This window comes from Apodemus sylvaticus, chromosome 2, assembly GCF_947179515.1.
Source record: "Apodemus sylvaticus chromosome 2, mApoSyl1.1, whole genome shotgun sequence".
Lineage (NCBI taxonomy): Eukaryota > Metazoa > Chordata > Mammalia > Rodentia > Muridae > Apodemus > Apodemus sylvaticus.
The window spans coordinates 56,190,398-56,215,399 of NC_067473.1; the positions used below are offsets into that span (position 1 = coordinate 56,190,398).

Below are 25,002 nucleotides of genomic sequence, written 5' to 3' on the forward strand. Positions count from 1 at the left end.
AAGATTTGTGCCACTGTGCCCTCATGGGTCCTGTGACTATCAACTCAAATAGGTTTGCCAAGGACAAGTTATCTTTGCGGTCCTATTACTGAGAAGCGTGAGCAGCAGTTTCTCTCCCTTTCAGTATTCTGAGCAGCAGCTCATGAAACATGGCTGTGTCCAAGGCTTTTTTTTTCCCCATGGCTTTTTTGTCCACGTGGTTCTACTCTGTCCTCTGTCATCCGTAGAAAACCAGTCTCTGAGTAGGATGGAAAATGCAGGTTCCCACAGAGAGGACATAACTGTCAACAGAAGTGAAGGCTCCCGCTGCTCCCGTTGCCTGCCTGTGAAACTGTCAGGTTCCTTACATGCAGCACCAGCTCCCCTGCTGCCATCATGGTCCCTGAGTGGCATAGTAGCCTAGGCTAGCGATCACTGTCTGCACACGGAAAAGGACCCTTTCCATGGCAGAAACAGAAGATGAATGATGTCTGTCCCATGTAAAGGTTTGCCTCCTGCAGGGTACTTGAATAAAGCATTTCTCCCAAGAAAATTTCGTGTGTGTGTGTGTGTGTGTGTGTGTGTGTGTGTGTGTGTGCATGTGTATGTCTCAGGGCAAGAGATAACAGAGAGGTTGTAGAGGGTTGGAAAAATAAAAGTGAGAGCAGGGACTGGAACTTTCTCATCTGAAGCAGGTAGGTGACATGCTGGCTAGGACGTACCTTCCAGCCTTCTCCCTGATAAGTCATCAGGGTTCCCACAGTATGGCTTCATTTATCATATTCCTCTTTGTCTGGACCAGGGCATGTCTGTGGTCCTCTGCTAGCCCCTCGGTGGATCAACTACATGCCTTTATCTTTGGACTTTCTGGATGGGTGGAGACAAGTGGCTACAGGCAACTCAGTTACCAGCTTTCTACCTTGTCCTCAGCCCTAGGCTGCCTGCTGCTAAGTGGTCCCATTCTCTCTGCAGAGCTTAGCTAGTGCTTCTATCCACTCCAAGGCGCTGCCCAGCCCACAGCTAGCCAGTCCGTCCCACCCCACCCCACCCCACCCCACCCCCAGCCTGACTATGACCCTGCATGGAGTCTTCTCCGCCATGCATACAATTGCTTCTTCCCACTCCAGCCAAGCTGGCCTTCATGCTGGGACTTCAGCAGAGATGCCTTATCGATTGCTAAGAATGCAATAAAGCCCCGACAATGAACTTCAAACAAGAGTTCTCATCAGCTGACTGCACACGAAGAACAGAAAGGTCAGCCTTGACCCCCTTCTTGAACTTAACAGAATTTCTGCCTACAATGAGCCCCCTCTTCAGAAAGTCCCCTAGCTCTCCTCCTCCCCCATACCAGGACTGGCCAGGCCTGGCAACCTGGACAGCTGACTGCCATTGCTCTGACAAGGAGGGACTAGGTTCTGCCCATGACTTCAGTTGACTCTTCTTACTGAGCTCTGCCCAACTTTTGTGGGATACAAGCCTCTGGGGCCCCACAACAGAGCTCAGGGAGTTTCTATTCAGGGAAAGGTCCTGGATTCCTCCTTGGGCATGAGTCTGAGTAGGATGGGTTGAAAGAAGCTGGGAGAAATCTTCAGCTGAGTGTTACGGTAAGCAGACAGAAATACAGACGGGAATGCCATTTTGAGCCTCGTGCTGTGATGCCCCCAATTATGGCTTTCGGAGGCCTCTGGGAATGGATGACTGACTGATGTATCCCAGGCCTGGAGGAAAGAAGGTCTCACTCCTTGACCCCTCCGACCCCAGCTTATGGGTCTTGCTAGATACTAAGATGGAAAGCTGCAAGAAGGGGTCAGGTCTAATGTTTCCCATGTGCCCAGTACACCCAGAGTAGAGCACACAGACACATCCATGTCAGCTTAGTGGGTGCAGGCATGAGAAAGCAGCTGCCCAGCCTGCCCTCAGAGTCACTTCCAGGGCCAGCTTTATTTTCAGCTATATCTAAAGCCAGAGATCTTGATGACCACTGGTAGGTATATGCACAGAGTCCATGCGGGTTCCTTCGAAGGTGCATATAAATGCTTATAATGAGTCACCCTCTTCATGCTATACTGCATGTCATAGGCAGCATGCCGTACATGGCACACCCTGCTGTGGTCCCTAGTGGGCCAACCAACAGTGGCTATTCTCTGCTTAGCTCTTACACACAAAGTCTGCACACAGTAAATGAGTGAGACTCATGTTACTAGAGACAGGGTTTAAATCGAAGAAAGCCAGGGGATCAGAGGGTAATGGAGTGCATATAAGCAGAGCATGATATTCATGTAGAAAATGTCATAATGAAGCCCATTACTTGGTATAATGAATATGAAAATTAGTCTTTAAACAAACAATAGCAACAAAACAACAAAGAACAGCCAAAACAAACAAAGTAGAGTCCACTGCTACTGGTAACACAATGACAGCCAATCACATGCTAGCTTCAGGAGAATGAATAATCGGGTTCTCTCAGTGAAGACAGTACAGGAGTCAATGGTTCAGAGGAAGGCAAGAGGCTCTCCTCTCAAACTCAAGCACAAGCAAAAACCCAACGGGGACAGTAAAGGTTGGGAGCATTTGGGGTCACCTCTACTACTGTGACAAGGTGTGTTGAGACAGAAGTGAGATGAAGGCAGGGCAAAGGATGGTGGGAGGAGCGATAGAAAGATGTATGTTATGCATGCATGTGTTCTATGTGTATGGTATATATGAGAATGGACATAAATGGCATGTAGATATATGTATGTATATATTGTGGTTTCATGTATATACAGTGTATGTGCATGCATGGAACACTGCAAATGCATGTGTATATGGGCTGTACATATGTTACACATGTTCTGCATGTGAGCATGTGTAATATACCTATACCTGTATATATATATATATATATATATATATATATATATATATATATGTATGTATGTATGTATATGGGGGTGGGGATCAGGGACCACATCTCCTTCTGGGACTAAATGATACCACAGTCACTAAGATCTATATGATCTATGCTGTTCTATATGGAGAAGTGGGTTGCTTAGTAACCTCTGTTGTGGTTCCCAGAGCTTGTGTCAGTGTGGAGGCCACGAGTTGTGGGTGTTCCATCTGCAGGAACAGCTGTGACAGTGACTTGTGTGGAAGCATCAGTCTGCTTTATGTCCCAGGGTGAGAGCCTGCTCCAGACAGACACCCTCAAGTTTCCATGGGCCATACTCACCTCTCCACCCAGTTCTTGTAGCTGGGGATGTCCTTGGCGTAGAGCAGCTTGTTGGAGGGGGAGTCCTTGCCCAGCCGGTGCTCCGATGTGGAACAGGAGTCCATGAAGGTCTGCGCCACCACAGAGAGACAGGCATCCGTGATGCTGTTCTTATGGATGTCAAACACAAACTGAGGGTTCTTGATCATATTCACCCAAAACCGTAGGGGCAGGCTGTGTAGAGGGAAGAAGCAGCTTTCGTCAGGAGTGGTGGCATAGCGGGGTATATGGGCACATCTTACAGAGCTTAGACGCCATCTTTGACTGCCGTGAGAAGTAGAGGATATGGGCAGGGGAATGGGTCTATTCAGCATACAGGAGATCAGCAGGACTGGGTGAGGTAGGGTTCACCTAGAGAGGTACCACTGGAGGAACTTTAGAGGATGTGACTCCCAGTTGTGATGTGGAGCTCTGTACTTTCCTTCTGGCATAGGAGTCATCCATGAGCATGCTACAAAGCAGAATTTAGGTCTTTATTCCTAGCTGCCTGTTGCCGGGACCATCTTGTTGGCAAGCATAGATTTCGCATCTGACTGCTTACTGTGTGATTCGGCAGAAGTCACACCCTTGCTTCCTGTCTAGTGCCATGGGCTACTTCCTGCCTGGTGAAGGAACTGACATGGAAGGTGGGTGTGACCATGTGATCTTTTACCACCAGGCTGCCATGTGGCACCAATCCCTTATCTAGCCCATAGCATCCCATCCCATCTCTCCTGTCTTCCAGTCAGTACCTACTGCCTGCCAAGAGCGCGGCAAGCAACAGGAAATACAAGGACGGGGACACATCCTCTGTCCTCAGGAATCCTGCATTCTAGGGTTGCAGGGATGACAGATCACAGCCAAATGCACACAAACAATGCTTCCCTCTGAGAGGAAAGAATTTTGGACCGAGCTAGGCGTCAAACCTACCCAGAGAACAGCCCCTGCAGAGCCTTCACTGAGGGGATACCTGAGGAGTTTGCTCTTCATCGTTGTCATTCTGTGAGTATATTCGTGTAGGAAGGGAGGGATAGATATTTGTGCTTGTGCATGTGGAGGCTGGGGGTCACCCTCTACTGCCATTACTCTGGAGCCATCCACCTCAACGTTTTTAGATTGTTCTTTTGAAACAGGGTCTCTCAGTGCCTGAAGTTCACTGACTAGGTTGCTCTAGTGCCACCTCACAAGTACACACCACCATGAGCAGCTTCTTCTATAAGTGCTGGGGACTGAACTCATGTCCTGTGCATGCAAGGCAAACACTTTACCAACTGAACTCTCTCCACCATTCCCCCATCTCCCCAGTCTCTCTGTTTTGCAACAGGACAGCTCAGGCTGTCCTTAAATTCATTATGTAGCTGAGGATCCTCTGCCTCCGCTTCTCAAGACCTGGGGTTCAGGTGTGTACCAAACACACAATTTTATATGGTTTGGGGGGAGTCAAACCTAGGGCTCAAACACCCCAAGGTCCATGCTTGGTTTATTTTAAAACACTGCATAGGTGTATTCCTTTGATGAACTACAAGTAGGGGACGTACATATAGAGACAAAGAAAATCACAGTGTGGCCTGATTCTGTAGTCACTGCACCAGACGAAAGGCCTGCAGGTGGAGGGGCGTCCAGGGCACACCTTCTGGGGCTGCGTTCTTTCTGCCTGTCTAGCTCTGCAGCTCCCACCAGCCTGCTGAGCTATCGGTAAGGAGGGGAACAGAGCAGCCGAGGCTTTCTTCTTTCTCTCTGCTCCCACCTGTTTGCCTCCTGCCTCTTCCCCTGATGGTTTATTGTTGTTTGGGTGGCTGTGCTCACGGCTGGTAATAGTTACAATGCCCGCGTGTGTTTGGCTTGCTTCTTAGAACTTAACATCTTTGAATTACATTATTTGAAGGCACCAGATACGATATTTTTGCTCTTGTTCTATCTGCCAGCAGCCCATCTTTATAATACAAACAACAAACACCATAAATGCAGGAAGACCTGACACTCGCGGATGCCAATCAATCAACAAGCATTTATTAAGTATCTACAATAAGTGCCACATAGGGTTGGGGCAGACACAGTGAGGTTTGCTAATATTTGGTGTCTGTCATTTGCATCATCACTGGGAATCCAGGGCAGGAAATAAATGAAGTGACAGCACAGGGGCTCCCAGTAGCTCCCAACCTTTCTAAAAGTGGTCATGGTCTCTGGGCTTGGGGCTCTGAATAAGAGATTTGATTTCCCTTTGTCCCACTCAGATGAGAGGCGCTGGGAACCCACATGGTGGCAATAACTTTTTTCCCTGTTCCTGAAGCCAGCAGTGAGGCAGGTGCACCACACAGGAAGCAGAGGCACCACTAAAGCGCCTGCCTAATGAAATATTAGCATGTTATTAGCATCAGCGGTGATGTGCATCTCCGGCTGATTACAGCCACTCCGGCTAAATGGGAAGGAGTGTTATTTAACAGAGAACCTGTGGAGAACTGGAGAAGAAGGGGTGGGAGGGGCAGGCAAGTCACACCTTGAGTCAGGAATAAAAAGACAATGCCCTCAGCAGGGATGATGAACTCCAGTCACAGACAGAGCTCATTATTTCTAACTGCTTATGGTCCATGGTACCAAGAGATCAGGGTAGGGACAGGTGATGGCCTTCTAAGGAAGGACTTGAAGCTGGTGTCACCGTTCTTCCTACAGTAAGTGAAGTGTATTCTCCACTGGGCTTTCCACTTCCTGGTCCATGTCTCTAGGCAGCACCTGCAACCTTGGGATAACTCAGAAAGGAGGCTATGACCTAGGGGGATGATTTGCAAAGTCTTGTCTCCCTGGCTAACACCAATAGGAGGACTCAGTGGAACATCTGTCTCATCTGAAGGTGGCCAGCACTAGGTAAAGACTCATCAGAGTCATGTAGACTCGGAGATGGGTGCTGGCCCTCAGACACCTCCCTGTCACACAGACAGGACTTAGAGAGGAGGAATCTATCTCACCAGAGTGGGTGCACAGAATGGAACCCAGGTTTTAGGGGTCCTGCTTTAGAAGGAAGGTAAGGACTCTGCTGCATGGCCCAAGCCTCTTTGGGGACTGTTGATCCTCTGAAGCAGAAGAGGGAAAGGCCACAGAATATCTAGGATAATAGCTCTGAAACCCCAGGCTGACTTCTGCCTTCTAAGATTTCAGGTCTTAGTCCCAGGGATGGGCATCAGGGTGCTTACTTGTGCCCTAGAGCCTGGCAAATCCTAGTTGTTATAGCACTGGGCACTAGGTCTTTGCTGCTCCAGAAGAAACAGCTGGGGAAGAGTAGTGTGAACAGGGCCATCTAAAAGCAACAGAGACTCAGTTCTAGAGGATGAACATCAGCTAGCTCTGCTGCAGGTAGAACTCTCAAGCAGGCTATGGCTGCCTGCACCTCATCAATATTTACTGAGCTCCATTTCCTAGAGGTTCTGCATCCTGTCTTGAATACTGATGTTTGGCCTTGTGACTTCAACCTCAAATGAAATACTCACTCCATACAAATGGTGGGGAAGATGTTGTACATTCAAAAGTGTGGGACCCATGGTAGGGATGCTTGGAGTGTTATGAGTAGTTAGAAAATCCTGTGTTCCCCAGGGAACACAAAGTAAGTCTGGGCAGTTTGGAGAAAGGAATTTGGGAAGGAAAAGCTAAGCTTCTTGGGAGAGGTTGGAATATTCCTTGTTCAGACAGGCGTCACCTGCTTGAGTCTCAAAACCCTACTGACCTGTCCAACACATGCAGTTTTCATGCTGGTATCTGTCCCTGTATATAGACAGCTGCCTCTCTTGTCCCACATCCTCATCTGCCAGCTTCCCTAGGGCAGGGACCCCAACTAGTCTAAGATCGTCAGTATTGGACATATTCCCCCATACCCAGGAAGCAGCTGGATGCCACAGTGCCTGGATGTGGTGATATTTATGGCTTTTGCTCATTGGATTAACATAGTTTGTTGACTGAATAATTGGCTGGAATGAAAGATACAAAGACAGATGAGAGGAGAAGGAAACAAGACAGTGGGGAAGGTCAGAGCCTGGGTTGAGTAGAGACTCTGCTAGGAATAGGCAGTGGCCAGCTCACCTCTGGAAAGCCTGCCTCCCTGAAGCAGGCCTGGATGGGCAGGTCAGTGGCCTCTGCAGTCGTGCCCTTCCCCCCTTTGCTTACCAATTGCTCTTCCAGGTATGGCGGACGTGCGGGTCGTGGATGCCATGTTTATCAGCCTGCTCGTCGAGGAAGTCGAACATGTACTTGATGGCTAGCGGCAGAGCGGAGCCACGGTGGGCTGTACTGAAGATGGTCTCGAACAGGTCATCCACAAACTTCTGCAGTGTGCCCTGGGGAAGGGGACATTCAGATGCAGCCCAGCCTAGGCAGATCTAATCTGGGGGCAGGAGGGTGGGTTGAAAAGCTACCTCAGGGACAGGCCAAGTGAGGTCAGTGCTCTACATCTCTGCTGAACATGACATTGGAGGTCGGGGGAAGGGAGGACACTGTGCATCAGATTGCCCCTTTCACGGTTCCCTGGCAGTTCTAGCTTTCCTCTGTGCATAGACCATAGACAGAAGACACAGGACAAGGGCCAAAATTATCATCCTGTGCCAGCCACAGGGTTTGGTTTCCTATCTCTGCCAGTGCTATTAAATCACATTCCTAAAATGCTAATGAGCTTGCGTGGTCAGAGCTGACAAATACAATCTGCTGGTTCTGTTTGGCCACTATCCACCCTGGCTAATGACCATCTGGGTCCATAGGGTGGCCAGAGAACCCAGGCTCTGAAGAGAAAGGCTAGAACCACAGGCGTGGATTAGCCCCAGTGTCAGGATTAGAAATAGCATTGGCAAAGCTACAGATCCAGCCCCAGGTTCCAGCCTTAGCGATGGGGCATGGCACCCCTGAGAAAAAGTGGTTCTTCCCTAAGGAATGGTGGGGGTGGGGAGAGATGTGGGGGTGTCTGAAGCTGAGACAGGGTGCTGAGGAAGGTGGGAAGAAAACTTTAGATTGTGTGCTAACTCGTGTCTGCTGGGATATCTGTGGAGTGACAGGTAGAACAGGACCCTGTGGCTCAGTCCTGAGGCTTGTGTCCTGGGATTGTGATAGTGCCAGATGTGAGAGGTCAACAAAAGGGCCTGGTGCACACTTAGCACCCATGCTAGCAATTACGTGTCTGTTTGGTGTGTAGGAATGCATGTATGTACATGTATGTGTACACGTATGTGCACACGTGTGCACCTGCGAAAGCCAGAGGGCAACCTCGAGTGTTTTCCTCCATCTCTCTCCAGAGTTTTTGAGACAGGATTTTTGCTGAACCTGGAGCTTGCTATTTTGTTAAAGTGTCTGGCCAGAAACCACCAGGCAGTCTTCCTTCTCAGCCTCTCCAGCACAAGCAAGGCACCGTGCACAGTCTTTTTAATGAGGACTTGAGGCTATCAAACTTGGGTTCCCAGGCTTTCATAGGAAGCTCTTTACCAAACTGAGCCATCTCCTCAGCCTTCAGCCCCAGCATTTACACCGCAGATGAAGGTCTTTCCTGTGACCATACCTTCCCTGTACCCTCTCTCCCCTCACATACCTTGGTGGCCAGTAGTCGTGTCAGGTAGATCTCAGACACCATCTTGCTCCCCCGATCTCCCTCCTTCTGGTCTCCATGTTCATGGTTCTTCACCAGATGCCACAGCTTGACCCCACTTTCCAGGTCAGGGGTGATCATGGGTGTTCGGGAACGGAGGCTGTCAGGGCTGCCCGTGTACCGGATCATGTTTTCTGCCAATGCGAAGAGGGCAGCAGCTCAGTGAGAGTGAGTCTCTACAGTCCTATACCCAACAGCTCCCAGCACACTCCTCTCCCAAGCCAAGGCCACTATTATTTGACTTTTCATGCCACTGGCTGGCACTGCTACTTTGCCTCCGTGTGGCACATTCCCTGCAATGCTTCTGTCTTTCCTACCACCTCCAGGAATTAACTGTAGCGAACTCTACCCACTCATGCCGCCCTGACTCCTGTACTTGGCGTTGAGTCAATCCTTAATTATTCAATTTGTGGAAATACAAGCTCGTGTTTCTTGTATACTTTTCTTTGTGCGTGCTCTCAAGTCCTGTCATGCACGTGGCCAATTAACTGCACATGTAAAAGCAGGTAGCCAGTGTTCCTTAGTGAGTCTGGGCTAGGGCAGCCGCTAGTGAGTGAGTGAGACCAATTCCTCTCACTCACTTTATGAATCTCTCTTTCTACTTTGAGTTATGGTGAAATGGGACCAGACAGGTGAAGGATGAGCTCTTACCATGCCCATTGTAGCCTATGTGTAAACCCCGTTATCATCCAAAGTGACTGCCAATATCTGTCTCCCCCCCCCCCAATTTCCTGCTTTACAACAAGAATGTCACCACTCGGGGTGATCACCTTACCCCAAGCACATACGTGGTGACAGAACAGGGCACCTCTGGAGCTTCGACATTATAGCCTGCACCCTTTCCTCTCCTTGCCTTTTTTGCTACCCCACAATGATGGTGTGATCTTTACCAATTGCTCAACCTCTATGTCTCTGAGCATAACTTACTAACATAAATGAAAAAGGGAAATAATAAAATAATAATTATTTAATTCACTAAATTATTGCAAACTTGATGTGAGATGATGAACAAAAGATAAGGCTTATAAACTGTATGACCTCGTGAAGGTTAGGTTCTTTATCTTTTGCATGCGTGAGCGTGCATATTTGTGTGTGTGTGTGTGTGTGTATGTGTGTATGTGTGTATGTGTGTGTGTGTATGTGTGTGTGTGTGTGTGTGTGTGTGTGTGGTGTGTCGTGTATGGTGTGTGTGTGTATGTCCATCCATGGTGAGCATGCCTATGTGCCTGTATACATATATGGAGGCCAGAGGTCCACCTTGGATGTCATTTCATAGGTGTATTCTTCTCGCTTTTCCAGATGCTTCTCTCACTGACCTTGAGCACACCATTAGGTTAAACTGGCTAGACAGTATTTCTTTAGGTACCCTCCTATCTCCACTTCTCCAGAGATAAGATTACAGGCACACACCACCATTTCTGGAACTTTTACCTGGATTCTAGAGATAGAACTTTGAGCCTCATGCATGCAGGACAAGCCCTTTACTAATGTAGCTGTTCCAAGCTCCACATTTCTTTTTGCATGTAAATAAAGTACACATTTATGCACCAGAGCTAGCAATTAGGACCAGGTACCCCTGTCCCATCCTGACTGTTCCCCAATGGTCAGCTCATCTGATCTTCTACCCCTAGCCAATGACATTTGTTGACCACACCCACTCTGGATGCTTCTACTTCCCACCCCTTACACCTGATCAGATCTTACCATATTTACTTGCTGAAGTCCTGGAGACGGTGGAGTTGTTCACTGCGTTATAGGCTGTCACTTGCTTGGACACTAAAGCCACCACAGAACCATCCGGCACCTGCAGAGTAAAGGTTTCTAAAAGCCTGGGCATGGAAATTCTTCCCACCATTCCAGGAGATAAAGACAAATTAAGATTATTTTGGGACAGTGAGGGACAATTAGCACCTTGCTAGGAACTTGAATTTTAGGGCTTACTCCCTCCTCTTTTGATAACACAAGACAAAGACCTGAGTTCTAGGTGCATTCTGTTTTGTGGGTTCTATATGGAGCAAATTCTGGTAAGAGCTGCTCCCCCACTGTCTCCTTTCCTAGGCTTTTTGAAGATCATTCAACCTTACAGGAGGTCTTCTAAACAATGGTCCTTGAAGAATCTTTCCACACCCTACAAGAAGCACACATGTCAGAATCCTATCCCCAAGGAGGCTAGAGTCTCTGACTGGGTACCATCAGCTCCCCTTGAAGCTCCCCCAATCTCCTTTCTTCTGGTCTCCATGTTCATGCCATACCAAGGATTATGGATTGCTGTTGAAGAAATATATTGGGTGCTTGGTGTCTAACTCTGAATGGCTATAAGTTAAGACCTATAGCTTCCAAGGAATTTGCCATCTACTAGACCAGCTCCTGGTTTCTGTGGTCAGCTCACCTGGTAGTGGGCTACCGTGTTGAGTCTCTTCCAATCATTCTCGATCTTGGTGGTGATATCTTCGTCCTGCAGGATCATTCTTGCCCCACTTCCTTGTCTCCACTCTGTAGGGAGAATGGCAGCAGTTCAGAAAGGCCCTATGGTCCCTCCCGAGAGCATCCTGTTCCTGTGTGTCTTATAGAGGAACAACATGGTGGCATCTTCAGAATGCATTCATAGACAGGCTAGTGCAAGCACAAGTCCCCCCAAGAGGATGAATTTGGATATTGTCAAGGCAGACAGGGCCAGAGCACTAGTTCTGGTCCCAAGTCAACAAATTATGTCAAAAGAAAGGGGGCATTAATAACAACACCTGTTTTTCCTGCACCTGTGAGTGCCCAGAACATCAAGAAGCACTACGCAGTGCACATGGGATGAATGAACTAGAGCTCAACAGGACACAGAGGGCTCAGTGAAGCACTGGCAAATGCAGGTGGCACTGTCACGGCAGCTCTGCTCACTGTCTGTATTGGGAACTCCCAGAGCTGGTGTCATCTGCACTGCAGGCTCAATCATGGAGCCCTTCACCTTTTTCCCATGGAATGTCTTGCAGGGAGTGTTGGGTCACCCTTGGAAGAGGACTGGGTAAAAAACTGTGTGGCCTATTCTTATACCCCCAAACTAGACAGCATGGTGTGTGTGTGTGTGTGTGTGTGTGTCTGTGTGTGTGTGTGTAAAATCCCTACTTCTCTGTCCCCCACTTCAGTATCTATACCCCAGGGTCTTGCTGATGGATCCCAGAAAGGGACAGGAATAAAAGCTTGCTTGTCATCAACTGGAAATCTCTGTCTTATTTAGCCCAGATCACATGTGGAAGGAGAAGGACACATCACAACCTTGGAATACACATATGGAAATATATGTGCATGGCAGCTCTCCTACATGTGCCCACACATGTGTGTGTATACACATATATACCACTCCCATGAGCGCACACCTAAAAGTAGTAACAGCCTTTTAAAGTCAAATGTAACATGTCCAGGCCAAGTAGCTGCTGGTCTGGCTCTCAGGTAGCCCATACAGTGCTTCCTGGATCACAGATGTTGGCATTGCTGATGGTGCAGAGCACGCTGGGTTTGCTCAAAGTGCCCACAAACAGATACAGGCATCCCTTATATAACACTGCCTGTCTGGCCTGTCAGAATTTCTTCCCCATGGGCCTCAGAGACACATGTGCAGATTCGTTGCTTAGCTTCCCTTCTGCCAAGGTCAGGCTGTGCCTCCCCTTCTGGCCCCATTTGAATCACAGAAATTTCTGCTTCTTCTTACATTGTGCGTGCTGTGGTTACAACTGTTGACTCCACCAAGTGTGGGATCCAGGCCCAGGAGGGAAGCATCTTGCCCTGGGGAAGAGCAAAGGGGCTCTTGATGTCCTAGGCCAGCCTTGCTTCACCAGGGCACCCCTGTTGCCTGGCTTTTGCACCATGCTAGGATTCAAAGGGATGGTACAGCTATGGGCTGTTTGCTCACTGGAGTGGAGAAATCACTGGGGAATGCCTGTCTCTGAGGCCTGCAGATGATTGTGAGGGAACTGCTCATGGTGATTTGGGCCTAGGGCAGGTAGGAGGATGTGCAGGAGGGAAGTGCTTTGGGAAGAACACACGGTCCCATGTTTCCATCATTAGGTTACACTGTTTCTTTTTGCTTTGCTTTTTATATTCCCCATGGGTCTACAAGCTCTCATGCCAAAGGAAGAGGAGTCACTCTATTCTGGTCAAGCAGCTGATTCTCTGTGCAGTGCACCATGGTGGTGACCGCCTGGCGGAGGAACGTGGCCGTGGGTGTCTTTGGCTTGCCTAGTGAATGAAGCCTCATGGAGTCAGAAGCTGTATGGATGTGTTGGGGGCAGCACAAGAGAAACCTCAAGGCATGCCAGGAAGGGTAGTCACTGCCCTTTTGACTATCAGCTGGGTTGGAGAAGGTTCTCCCTGAGGTTCAGCATCCAGTCCTCTAGATTACTAAGCATACTGGTGCCCTTGATGGTAGGGCTACAGCAGCCTCAATGGCATCTGAGCAATTATAACAAGCTACTGATTCTGGGCTGCAGTGTCAAATTTCCATTGCAAAACTCCCTTGGAGTTGTGCAATGCACAGCCTGTCCAGACATAGTCAGCAGCCACGGTTGTGAGACTTGTCCAGTAATTATATAAGCAAATGGAAGTCAGTCTGCTTCCATGTCCCCCTTTCAAAAAAATAGGCCAGAAAAAGGCCAAGTCTCCCCAGGGGCTCAGACTGTCCTTGGAGTAAGATATTGATGATGCTGAATGCCTACCAGGAGGGCTCACACAGTGCACAGGACACAGGAAGCCCTTGACGAATACCCATGCAACGAATGATCAAGTGGGCACACAAGCTACTGAAAGGGCACGTGTGACTTGGTAAAGGTTGCCTGTTTTCTCATCATAAAAAGAGGACCTCACATTTGTATATGTCCTTCCCCTGGCAGATGGGCAGTGAGCGACAGTTGGAGGTGAACTGTGAGCTGCTGCTAGCAACCTGGGAGAGAGAATTATAGGAACTGAGAAGTGTGACCCGGTCTTTGATCACTGTCCCACATTCCACCAACATTACAACTGGGAAAATGAAAAACAGGTCATTTCGGGGAGCGAGACAAAGAGGCCATCACGCCAGGCTGTGCTTTAGTAGATCGGTCCCCTGAGTTCACATCTAGGGAGCTTCACAGTCTCCCTCGCCCCCTTTGTGGGGTCACTTAGGGTTCACAAAAGAAGTCCCTCATGTGCAGAGGATGAGTGTGGACACAGCTCAAGCACTGTCACCTAAGGCCAGCCATGTGTTCTGGGAAGGGCAGGAAGGGAAAACAAAGGAGGGGCTTGTACCCTCAACTGTTGCCAGAATTAGGCTGTCATGACTAAAGCTCCCATTTGGAACTTTGGGGCTCTGACAGGTCACTGGCTACTTTCCCTAGAGCTTCCCTTTCCACAGTGTGGCATGGTCTCTTGTTTCCCCACAGCCAAGACACTGGTATGAATGCTGGGCAGTGGGCAAGCAAGACACGCACTTACCAGGGATGCCAGCGCTTGGTCTCGGGCTCTAGGGATACAGGAAAAAAGGCTACCCAGTCTTACAGCCACCAACCCAGGCACATGCTTGAGCAGGTGCATCTGAACATGCCTGGGAGGTGGCAACCATTGCCTATTAATCTCAAACAGTTAGGGATGTCTCCTTAAATACCAACATCAGGACTGTAAGATGAATCAGGGATACTTAGCCTTGCTTTCGGAGCCCTTAAGTCTGTTATTTTCGTTACTTCTTACTCAGAAAAGTTGCTGTGTATTTTACCTAAACTATCAGACAGGGTTTTAAAAGAATAAAGGTACATGCCATCTCAGTCCTCTATTGATGAGAAAGAACCTGGGAGTTGGGTGGCTGCTATTAGCAGTTTCATTCCTGGGACTTTAACAAAGAAGCAAGGCCTACCCGTTGGGCACAGAGCTGATCTCGGGGTGGAGGAAGAGTGTCGGGGTACAGCTAGAAGGCACCCCTTTGTTCCCTGATAGACTTTCAGCAGATCAGCAGAGAAACTGCTTCCCAGGACTTATTCTTCCTGGCCAGAGTCTCCACATTTACCTCTACTGGAGGGTTGGATTACCACTCTATGTCTATACTGACCAACCTTCCATCCTGACTTGGAACCTCCCAGAGGCTGCCTCTGGCTTCCCGCTTCCTGTCCACATACTGTTCCATATTCCCCGTGCCCACTGTGTTGAAAACGGATTCCGCAAGGCCAGAGTTACACTGTCGGTCACTCATCTGGGCTCTCTCTGTCCTTCACACATTCATTTCACTCCCTCAGTCATCTCTCCAGTAAATAAATACTAATTATTTCCTACGTCTTTGGCATGTCTCAGAAAAATCTAAGCGTGGACGAGGGCTCAGCTTTCTGGATGCCCTTGTCCTGTTTCACGAGCCCTGATAGCGGGATGAGCCATTATGGTTTAGGGAGGAAAGCAGATGACATGGAGGAGATGTCAAAATCAAAAGTCAATGACAATCGCTCTCCCTGTCCTATGACAGCGTGCTCCTGATTTATGTGCTGGGTCCATAAACTCTTACCCCACACTAGAAAAGACAAACCAAGATGAACTTAGGAGATCAAGAAGCCCTGAATCTAAGTTATGAGGGGCAGTGCCAGGGTCCCATGCTGCATACACCACTGTCTGTGTCAGCTCAGGAGGCCCCTGGGAGGGGCCACTCCTTATATTGTGCATGTTAAACCTTAGATTTAAGCAGCAGAAGGGAAAAAGAGCTTAGATCTCCAAATCCCTAGTTTTCTCTGCAGCAGATGAGCATTTACTGCAGCCTGTGAGAATCAGTACTACAAGCACTCTTGGGCTGCTGACATGGCTCAGCAGGTAAGGTGCTTGCAGCCAAGCCTGACAACCTGAGTTCAATCCCCAGGACACACACTGTGGAAGGAGGGAACTGACTCCTTTATGTTGTCCTCTAACCTCCATATGTGTGATGTAGAAGCCATGTGCTTCCATAACACCACCATTAGTACATAAAGCAAATTAATTAAAATGTAATAAAAATCAAAAAATAAAAAACCCTCCTCTTTATGTCTCTGTCTTGCCCTGTATGAGGCAATCATGTCAGGATAGCCAAGGGACAATGTGACAAGTCAGCCAATGGCAGTGTCCTTGGTAGACACTGAGACAGATAGGGTTGCCCTTAGAGTTTAGTGATGGGGAAACCTCCTCTAAGTACTGAATGATATGCCAAGCTCAGTCAGTGACATGAACTCTGGGTTTGGGTAATTCCTGTCAATACCTTCTGCAGATGAGAACAGGGACCAAACCATCTGGAAAATGAGCCTGCTGTGACTACCATATCGAAAGATCAAACATGGAAAGTCTCAGAGGTCCATGTGAACAAGACCCTCGCCTTGACTGAGCATGCCAGGGAAGGTAGATAGAGACAGAAAGGCCAAAATAAATAAATAAATAAATAAATAAATAACTAACTAAATAAATAAATAAATAATAAAGCCCAGCCACGGCTCAGGGGGCCTTCAAGCCCAGGGTCCTCTGTGTGCTAGGCAAGCTCCGTCCCTTGCCAAGCTACATCCGCAGGCTTCATTTTCATTTTACATTCTGAGTCAAGGTCTTACAAGTTGCCCAGATTAGCTGTGAACTCATTCTGTAGCCTGGGCATACCCAGGTGCCTTGAAATTGGGTCCTCCTGCTTCAGTCTCCTCCACAGTTGGCATCACGAGGTGGTACCAACTTGGGCTTTAGTGGATATTTTCTGATACACTATGACTCCAGGCAGTGTGCTGGGTCAAAACAGAATTAAGCAGGCAGGTGGTGACCATGGGGAGGAAGGAAGGTGACCCTGGCATTCATATGCGTGTATCAAGAGAAAACTGCAGGCTGAGCCCTCTCTGCCCACAGCTCCGCCCCACAGGCCCATGCCCTGCTCCGGGCACCACTGACAGGGGACAGACTCACTCACAATCCAATTTGTTAGACTTCCACCTTCCAGAGAGGGAGGGAGGCAAAATAAAAAAAAAGAAGAAGAAATTCCATTATCTTTATCTGTCCTTCCCATCGGCCAGCAGAAAATGCAAACAGGGGAGAGACAGCTGCCGTGAACTCTTTATATTTCACTCAGAAGAGGGTATATCTTTTATTCCATACAGGGATTTCTTATTTGAATATATATATATATATATATATATTCAAATAAGAAATATATATATATATATCCTTTCAGAATGACCTCAGTGGCAAGACAGGGTGGGTGGCAGAGTTCCAGGGGCTATTGACAGAGCATTGACGTAAACCACAGGAATCTCTGGAAGTCACCAGCCTTAACAGAGGGAAAAGGAAGTCCTATGGAGGAGACTACAGGGAGAAAATGGGTAATCTCTCCGTCTTCCTGCTGTGCACCATGGGCCTAGGTACTGTGCCTCTCTGGGCTGCTGATTCTCTATTTGTTGAAGGCAAACATTCTCCTTCCCTCTGGGGAGTAAGTAGATGGAGGTATCAAGAAGAGGTCTTAAGCTCACAGAGAAAAGTGTCCTGTCCCTGCCAGTATGCTGAGATATGACGAGCTTCTCCTGATCTCCTAGGCCACTGTGCCTGGCAGGCAGTTTACAACTGATATGAAAGAGTCTTGAAGATGGACAGGTTATTGAAGAATTGAGATTCAAACGAATCCTAGTGGTGAACAGATGGTGCCAGTTCATATATTCAAGGAGTGCCACCTAGAAACTGTGCTTTTTGAACCCCACACTCTTAAAACATCTGCCTGTGGCTATCTTTCATGCCATATATCCCAACAGCCTGTAATCCAGGCAGACCCTGCATCCTTCTCTTTGTGTCCTGTGATGGTGAATTTTATGTGCCACCTTGGCAGGGTTCTAGTACCCAGACACTAGGTAAAACATTATTCAGTCTTTCTGCGAGGTGTGGATAGATAAGATTAGCATTTAAGTCCAGGGACTTAGAGTAATGCAGATTCCTCTCTAGGATGTGGGTGGGCTTCTTCCAGTTGGTTGAAGATCTATAGTGAGCAAATGCTGGCCGTCCCTGAGACAGAGGGAATTCTGCATGCAGACGGCCACATGCTCTTCCGTGGGCCTCCAGCCTTCCAGTGTACCCTGGAGAAGTTGGACAATTTGGACTTGTTGGCTCCAAAATCATACGGTCAATATGCTCAATTAAGTACGAGATGCAACCCCCTCCTTAGACACACATATACACACACACAACACATATACACACAACACATATACATACACATACACATACACATGCACACACAGACGCACACACAGACACACATACACACACCTCAACTTACCCAGAGCTGTGTCCAGATAAGCCAACTCATTATAAGTGGAATGTATGATAAGTAGAAAAGTAACCCTAGCTTAGCTTAGCTTAAACACACTAGAGCACTTACAGAGCCTACAATCGGGCCAAGTCATCTGACCAAAGCCTGCCTTTTCTAATGTGCTGAAGATCTCCTGTACAGTGCAGAACATACCTCTGGCAGTGAGCAATAGAACACCAAATGGGTTTGTGCTCTGCCACTGTACAGTGGGATACTGGCTCTGTTGCCCTTGGATCCCTGCCAGTCACAACTGCCCACGATCCCTTCTCTCCTAAAGGATGGAAGAAAATTACTTCATTCGACACTGTAGCCTTCATTCAAGATGGGTCCTGCCTGTGCTTGTGAGACGTGCCACAAGAAGACACACTACATTTCTTTACTGCAGACATATTTGATGGGTCTGCATCCTCTGATCTCTGAGGGAAGCAGTTCTCTAAAACTAGCAAGTGTTTTCTTCCCTCTCCCACATACAGAATGGGCGGCCTCTGGGAAGGGAAGATCAGTCGTAAGCAGCAGCCGTTGACTCAGCCCAATCTCTCCAGGACAGCCAGCGGTTGCAGGAGAGGACATAGTTCCTCTGCTTGGGGTATGATGTAAAACACTGGTCCCATCCTTCTTAACTCCATCAGGCCTGAAGCTCACACAGCCACCCATTGGCTCTTAATGCATCAGAGAAGCCACTCCCTAGTAGCAACTGAGCTGCTCTTCAAGTGGAGTAGGCTACTGCTTGCCTCCTTAGGAAGTCGCCGTGGTTCTCAAGCGCAGGACACACTCAGGAGTCCCCTGTCTCCCAGCACTCCTCCCCCTCTCTTCACAGATACTGAGGCTGAGGAGCTGAGGGGTGGTCATCCTGGGCCCATAGACAAAGTAAGAAAAGGAACATGGGAGCTTCCTGGTTCTCCCACTCAAGCCATTAGAGAGGCCTCTGGAATGGTCTGAGAGAGATTAGCACCAGAGCCTTTCATACTGGAGCCATTTCATCCCCCGCCCCCCGGATCTACAGCAGGGGCTTCTGCTCCATTAGTCGATGGGGTCCTTCCTGGCAGCAGGCATACACCCGAGTTCTAGGGACTAGTGCCCTGGGATACATGCATGGACATACACACCAATGTCCCGTAGTGCAAAGCCTCCTCTGTGCCGTAAGAACAAGACACTTATAGACACTACTGCAAGAAGAGGTGCACAGGGTCCTGCGCACATCTAGTCTTAAGCCTAGAGGGAGGAGACAACTAGGCATTCAAGGAGCTAACGGAACTTCCTGAGGCTCAGGATCTTTAGGCACCAGAACATGGCAGGAAGTGGAAGTTGGGGGTAGGGAGGGGTGAAAAATCACCCTGGATTTGTGCAAAATCATAGAAGCCCATCTGTCCTATTCAGCTTAGCAGAAGCCAGCTTAGAGGCCAGATGGACACGTGGGGCTTTGGGGTGTGTGTGGGGGGGTGTTTCACCCTGCCCCCCATGTTGCCAGGAGTCAGCAACCCTCCTTATACCCAGAATTAACAAACATCCACAGCCAGTGTGCCCAGGAGCATGTTCCCTCTCCCAGGGTCCAGGTGTGCCACGTGACAAGCCTTCAATGTGTCACCCCCGCTGAACTCTTACTGGGAAGTAGTTGCTATTATCATCTCTACCTCGAAGGCAAAGAAAGGAAGATACATATAGACAAGGTCACGCAGCAAGGACTTAGGGACACCAGGCCTCAGAGCCAGGTGCCACAAAAAGTGCTGGCGTCGCCCTTTTCCACCCTGGTTTCAAGAGCGCCCCCCAGATGACATCCCCTGCATGACATTCTACGGAGCATTCAGGCCAAGTACAACCGCCTGCCTCTGGATGGCACACCCTGGTTTATACAGGCTAGGCTATCTCTTCTCAGAACCTTAAACACAGGGTCTTCCTGCTCCACAGCAGGCCGTCGTATCTCATTTTTCTCTGCTCTCTTTCTCCATCCTCCATGGCTGACCCAGATCCTTCGAGCTGTGAGTATTCAGCAAAAATTATAGGCACAGCATGGAGGGGAGGGAGGGCCTCGAGGGAACAAAGGCAGTGTGGGGACCTTGGCCACAGGGGCTTGGAAGAGTAGCTTTGCCCTTATATCCCAACATTCAGATATGACACCTGCAATCCCATCTCGCAGCCACTCAAAGCATGGCAGAGGCATGCCCTGCCAGGAGGGGTCACCAACAGGGGCCTAGTGACTTTGTCCCCCACCAACAGAGGGCCTAGTGACCTTTGGCCCCTCTTTTGTTGATGGTTCATGAACCTGCTCCCATCAATTCCAAGAAGGCTGTAAAAGCAAACCTGGCCTGCCTGCCTCTGTCTATTGCTTCTGCTGTTCCTTGAAGCCCAGATCCACATTCTGTTGACCAGAGAAGGCAGGAGCTGACCAAGACCAGCCTCAGGGATAGCCCTGGAAATTGGCCCTCTTACCCAGGTCCATGTCTGCAGCTTTGGGTCGGTGGGAGCATGGGACGTTCTTGAAGATGGCATCTAGGATCTTCTCCTTGACCTGAGTGATGGTGTCACAGTTGAGAATCTTCACTGGGACCTCTGGACTGTTAATGTTATCTGGACTAACACAGCTCAGGACCTGAGGGTAGCAGGGAGAGGTCACATAAATGAGGACAATAGGAAGGGCTCCCAGATCCCAACAGCACCCCTGAGATCCTTCATGAAGGACTTATCTCCATGATGGGGCATGGAGGGGTTAGGGCAACTCCATCCTGTCCAGAGAGAAAGGATGATACTATGATACCATGTCTTCAACATCACTGCAGGATGATAAACTGCACGCTTAATTACAACTGCACACTATTAGGACAGATGTTCAGATTTCTCAAAGGGAACAGTAATCTATAAAGAATGATGCCATGCTATGATGGGAGGGAGGACAGGTCTGTAACAGAACAACATAGAAGCGTGCATACATGCGTAGTCTCACTTGTGTACCTATATGCAGGGAGGCACCCCATCTATACCCCAAGACCCTTACCCACTCCAACCCCATTTCTGTGTGTCACCCCTTATTGTTCCTCCAATATATAATCACCTCTCTGTCTCTGTCTGTCTCCTCTCTCTCTCTCTCTCTCTCTCTCTCTCTCTCTCTCTCTCTCTCTCTCTCTCTCTCTCTCTCTCTCTCTCTCTCATGTACCCTCACACACATGCTCAGAACTAATGAGAAACTGAGCTTCTGTTTTAAAAGATTTAATAGCGTTGGTTTGGGAAGCGTTTCAGGATGATTGGAGGCTGCTGGATCTATTAGAACGTAATGTATTCTTTAAGTATAAAAAGGTGCCTTTAAAAAAACAAACCACAGTTTCAGGCCCCGCCAGTGCCCTCCCTGGCTGTGAACCTGAAGCCCTGGTCAGGGGATGAGGCCATTGCTGGTGCGGAGCCTCTACTTCTGATTCAGAAAGAAGAGAGCAAATTAATACTGTTCACCAGCTGCTTACTTCCTTAAAGAAGTTCAAAGCTGTCCGGTAGCCATCCTTATGGTGTGTCCTTTCTATATTGATGATGCTTTGTGGGTTCCCTGGACTGGGGGGGAACCCCAGTAGAACAGGAAGGGAACTATGAAGTACAGGGAATGGCCAGCGGTGTGTAAGAGCCAGGCAGAGAGGCCTGGGTATTGGGGAAGTTGAGGTCAGATGTCCTGCTATTCTGGGTTCCCAACTGCTCCTCTGTCCGTAGAGCCTGGGCGCTCTGTGTCCCCCTCCTTCTTGGAACTTTACCCCCAGGCCCCTCCCAGTAACCATTTCCCAATAGCCCCATCTGGCTTGCAGAACCAGACACCAGCCCTCCTCCTGCTCCATGTGGTGGTAATCAGAACCCTGGCCCTGGACTCCTGCCTCTCATTAGCAGCTAGACTGCTATGAGCACAAATGGGGAACAGGCTTATTCCATTAAGAGGAGGGGGGGGGGGAAGCCCAAATCTACTAAAAAAAAAAAATCACACTCTCACCTTCAAAATGTCCTGAACTGAAAATATGGGAAGCTGGGCCTCTGAGCTAAATGTCTACTTAGCTTAGAGGCCCAGCCAGTCCCTCTCTCCTTCTAAGAACCTTCCATATCCCTCCCTCCTGCTCTGGCCACCATATTGTCCTTTTGCTAGGTCATTGATGGGCAGTTCAGCCTCCTCTAGGCAGCAAAAAGGCCTAGTCTGAACTGTTTTCCCAGAAAAACCGTGGAGCAAAGACTGATACTTAAGGGTGATCTGTCAGCCTGGCAGTGGTGATGCATGCCTTTAATCCCAGCACTTGGGCAGCAGAGGCAGGCAGATTTTTGAGTTTGAGGCCAGCCTGGTCTACAGAAGTGAGTTCCAGAACAGCCAGGGCTATACAGAGAAACCCTGTCTCGAATAACACCCCCCCCCCAAAAAAGTGGGTGATCTGTCATTGCATGCTTCAATGCCAGGACTGATGTTTGAGGGGGAAAAGCATTCGCTGACAGAGGATAGGGTCCCAGGCTCAGAAACATGTCTTCTCCTGGCTCTTAACTGCTTCAGAATCATCCACCTGGTGCTTTCTCTGAAGGTTCCTAGAGAGGCTCTAGCCATCTGGCGGTCTTGCAGGGAACATTTGACATTCTATTAGGTTCCTCAGAAGGAGTGTAGCACTCTAGCAGTCTCCTGGGGGTGGCTCTCGAGGAGGGGGGACACACATCTAATACTCTGGCAGGTAACCAGGTATGTATCTTATACTCTAGCAAGTTCGTGGGTGTCTAGCACTCCGGCAGGTAGCATCTTGTCTTCTGGCAAACTCTCTGGCAGGTAACCAGGGCAGTGTCTAATACTCTACCAGGCTTCCTGGAAATGCCGGTCCTGGAACACCACCGTGGCTGTGCTAACTCCAGTTCCAGCAGGACAAGGTCACTGCCAGCAAACTCAGAGCTCCCAGGATTCCTCCAGCCTCTGCCCACTCCCACAGCTCCCAATTCTACACTGACTTGCTTAGTGGGAGTCTCTGTTGCTCTGTCTGTCCTGGGGCAGGACCGCCTTCCTGCATCATCGCTGGATGGAATATCCCCTCAGATGTAGGAACACCCTTCCCTACCATCCTGCCATCCCTAAGTAAAATAATCTCCTGTCTCTCTCTCATTCCAGATGTTTCCAACTTAATGAGTGGTTAGTCCTGGTCCATTGGATTCTTCACATTCTCTGCAAGTCTGTCACCGGACACTAGCTGGGCACAATCTTTTGGCTTGAGGAACAAAGGCTGCTGCAATTTGGAGACAGAGTATGCCTGTGCTCAGAACTCATTGTGTTGCAAAGGGATGGTGGAGGGTGGAGCCAGAAACATTTAAATGTATTATTATTATTTCACTAAGAAATCCATTGAGTCTCTATTTCTGGAAGAGTGTCTTCTCTCTTTGCCATTTTACTGAAGTCTGTGACTTTCTCCTATGAGCTGGAAACTGAGAGGGATCAAAAGCCTAAGAGGCTGGACCTTTGGATTCTCCAGCAGTCAATCTGTTGGGATTCTGGGCCCCTTAGAAAGCTATGAATGGGAAAACCAGAATAGACTTCCAGCTAGATCATTTCCTTACCTGGCCTTAGGATCTGAACATGTTGTGTGAGCATCTGTCCCTGCCAGCATGGCCTCTACCCTCACCCCTACTGGGCCCTGACTGCTCAATTCAGCACCTGTCTTGAACCACACCCATGCACCAGCTGAAGTGTCACTGAGCTATAGTCAAGCCACTGGGGTACCTTGGTTGGTGCTTGGACCACAGGAAACAGAGGTGGGCACCCACAGAGGAGCACCTGCCCGGGCCCTACTACAGACAAAGTTGGAAATGTGGTTTGTTCTGAGGCATTTTCACGGTTCCTTCCTCAGGACACAGCTGACCTGCCGTAGCTGAGGGGAGCACTGACGATACTCACCAGGGTCTTATATTCAATCTGCTGCCGGATGAGCTTGTCCTCACTTAGCGAGTAGCGGGCCTCTCCGGTGATGGCATCGATAGGGCCCTTCTCCATCTGCTGCTTGATGGCGCAGAACAGGGAGAAGAGGGGCTCCCCAGCACACTCCTGCAGGAGAGAAGAATGCCACTATTACAGCTCGGGGAACAAAGGTATACAGGGCACACCCCATTGTTCTGGCTTTCCTGGTCCTGCCTGCTTCCTGGCTGCCTTTCCCCATTACCTCTTCTGTACTCTCCAGATTCGCATGGGCCCTGGCTCTATAGACCCAGTTGGCCCTGCTCCTGCTTGCCGCCTGTCCAGAGCCTGTCTTTCCTTCCTCCCCTCCTTCCCTCCTTTCTGCTCTTTCTCCCACCCCACTACATCAACAGAGGCTGGTCCACTGAAGCCTGTGACTGACAGCCCGGCAGCTCTGCTCTTCCACCTCCCAGGCACATCCTCTGCCCATCCACACCATCATGCCTTATGTGCCTGTCCTAGGACCTTTAATCAGCTTCCGTAAGTCTGGTACTAGGAGGAAGAAGAGGATGCTGGGAGGGGAGAGGACACCGGGAACTTTACAGGTAACTTGTGCTCAACTAAAAATGGGAATTTAGCTTTTGGACCACGTGGAACTATCTCAGTGGTACATCTGCTTCTCACGGGGGAGGAACTAGCCACAGAGGATGTTCTTTCTGAAGTTAGCACCAGACAGGGAGCTCTCTTCAATTCAGTTCCCTGACAATAGAGAATTGCATCCAATCTTGTGGACTGGATGCATCAGGCTCTTTAAGAATGGACACAGTAGTTGTAAAGTGGGTCAAGCTTAGGGGGCAAAGGCTTACACCCAGGAGAGGAAGGAGGGCTGAAAATTGGTCCTCATCCCATCCTACCTTGAGGAACTTGTAGAGGAGGAAAGTGAACCAATTAGTCAACATCTTCTCGGCCACTGACTCCGTCCTGGTCATAGAAGGGGTGGGAGAAAGAGGGCAAGA

At 49.1% G+C, this 25,002-nt stretch overlaps 1 protein-coding gene across 1 annotated transcript in view; it reads right to left on the reverse strand.

Annotated features, from left to right (window-relative positions):
* Plxna4 (plexin A4) overlaps window positions 1–25,002 on the reverse strand; it is a 440,362-nt gene that overhangs the window by 10,746 nt on the left and 404,614 nt on the right. The window contains exons 23-30 of the mRNA XM_052173399.1: window positions 24,901–24,967; window positions 23,990–24,136; window positions 20,539–20,698; window positions 11,212–11,315; window positions 10,527–10,626; window positions 8,766–8,956; window positions 7,361–7,530; window positions 3,191–3,403 (exon numbers count right to left, since the gene is read on the reverse strand). Coding sequence (XP_052029359.1) covers window positions 3,191–3,403; window positions 7,361–7,530; window positions 8,766–8,956; window positions 10,527–10,626; window positions 11,212–11,315; window positions 20,539–20,698; window positions 23,990–24,136; window positions 24,901–24,967 — 1,152 coding nt within the window. The remainder of the gene's footprint in view (window positions 1–3,190; window positions 3,404–7,360; window positions 7,531–8,765; window positions 8,957–10,526; window positions 10,627–11,211; window positions 11,316–20,538; window positions 20,699–23,989; window positions 24,137–24,900; window positions 24,968–25,002) is intronic.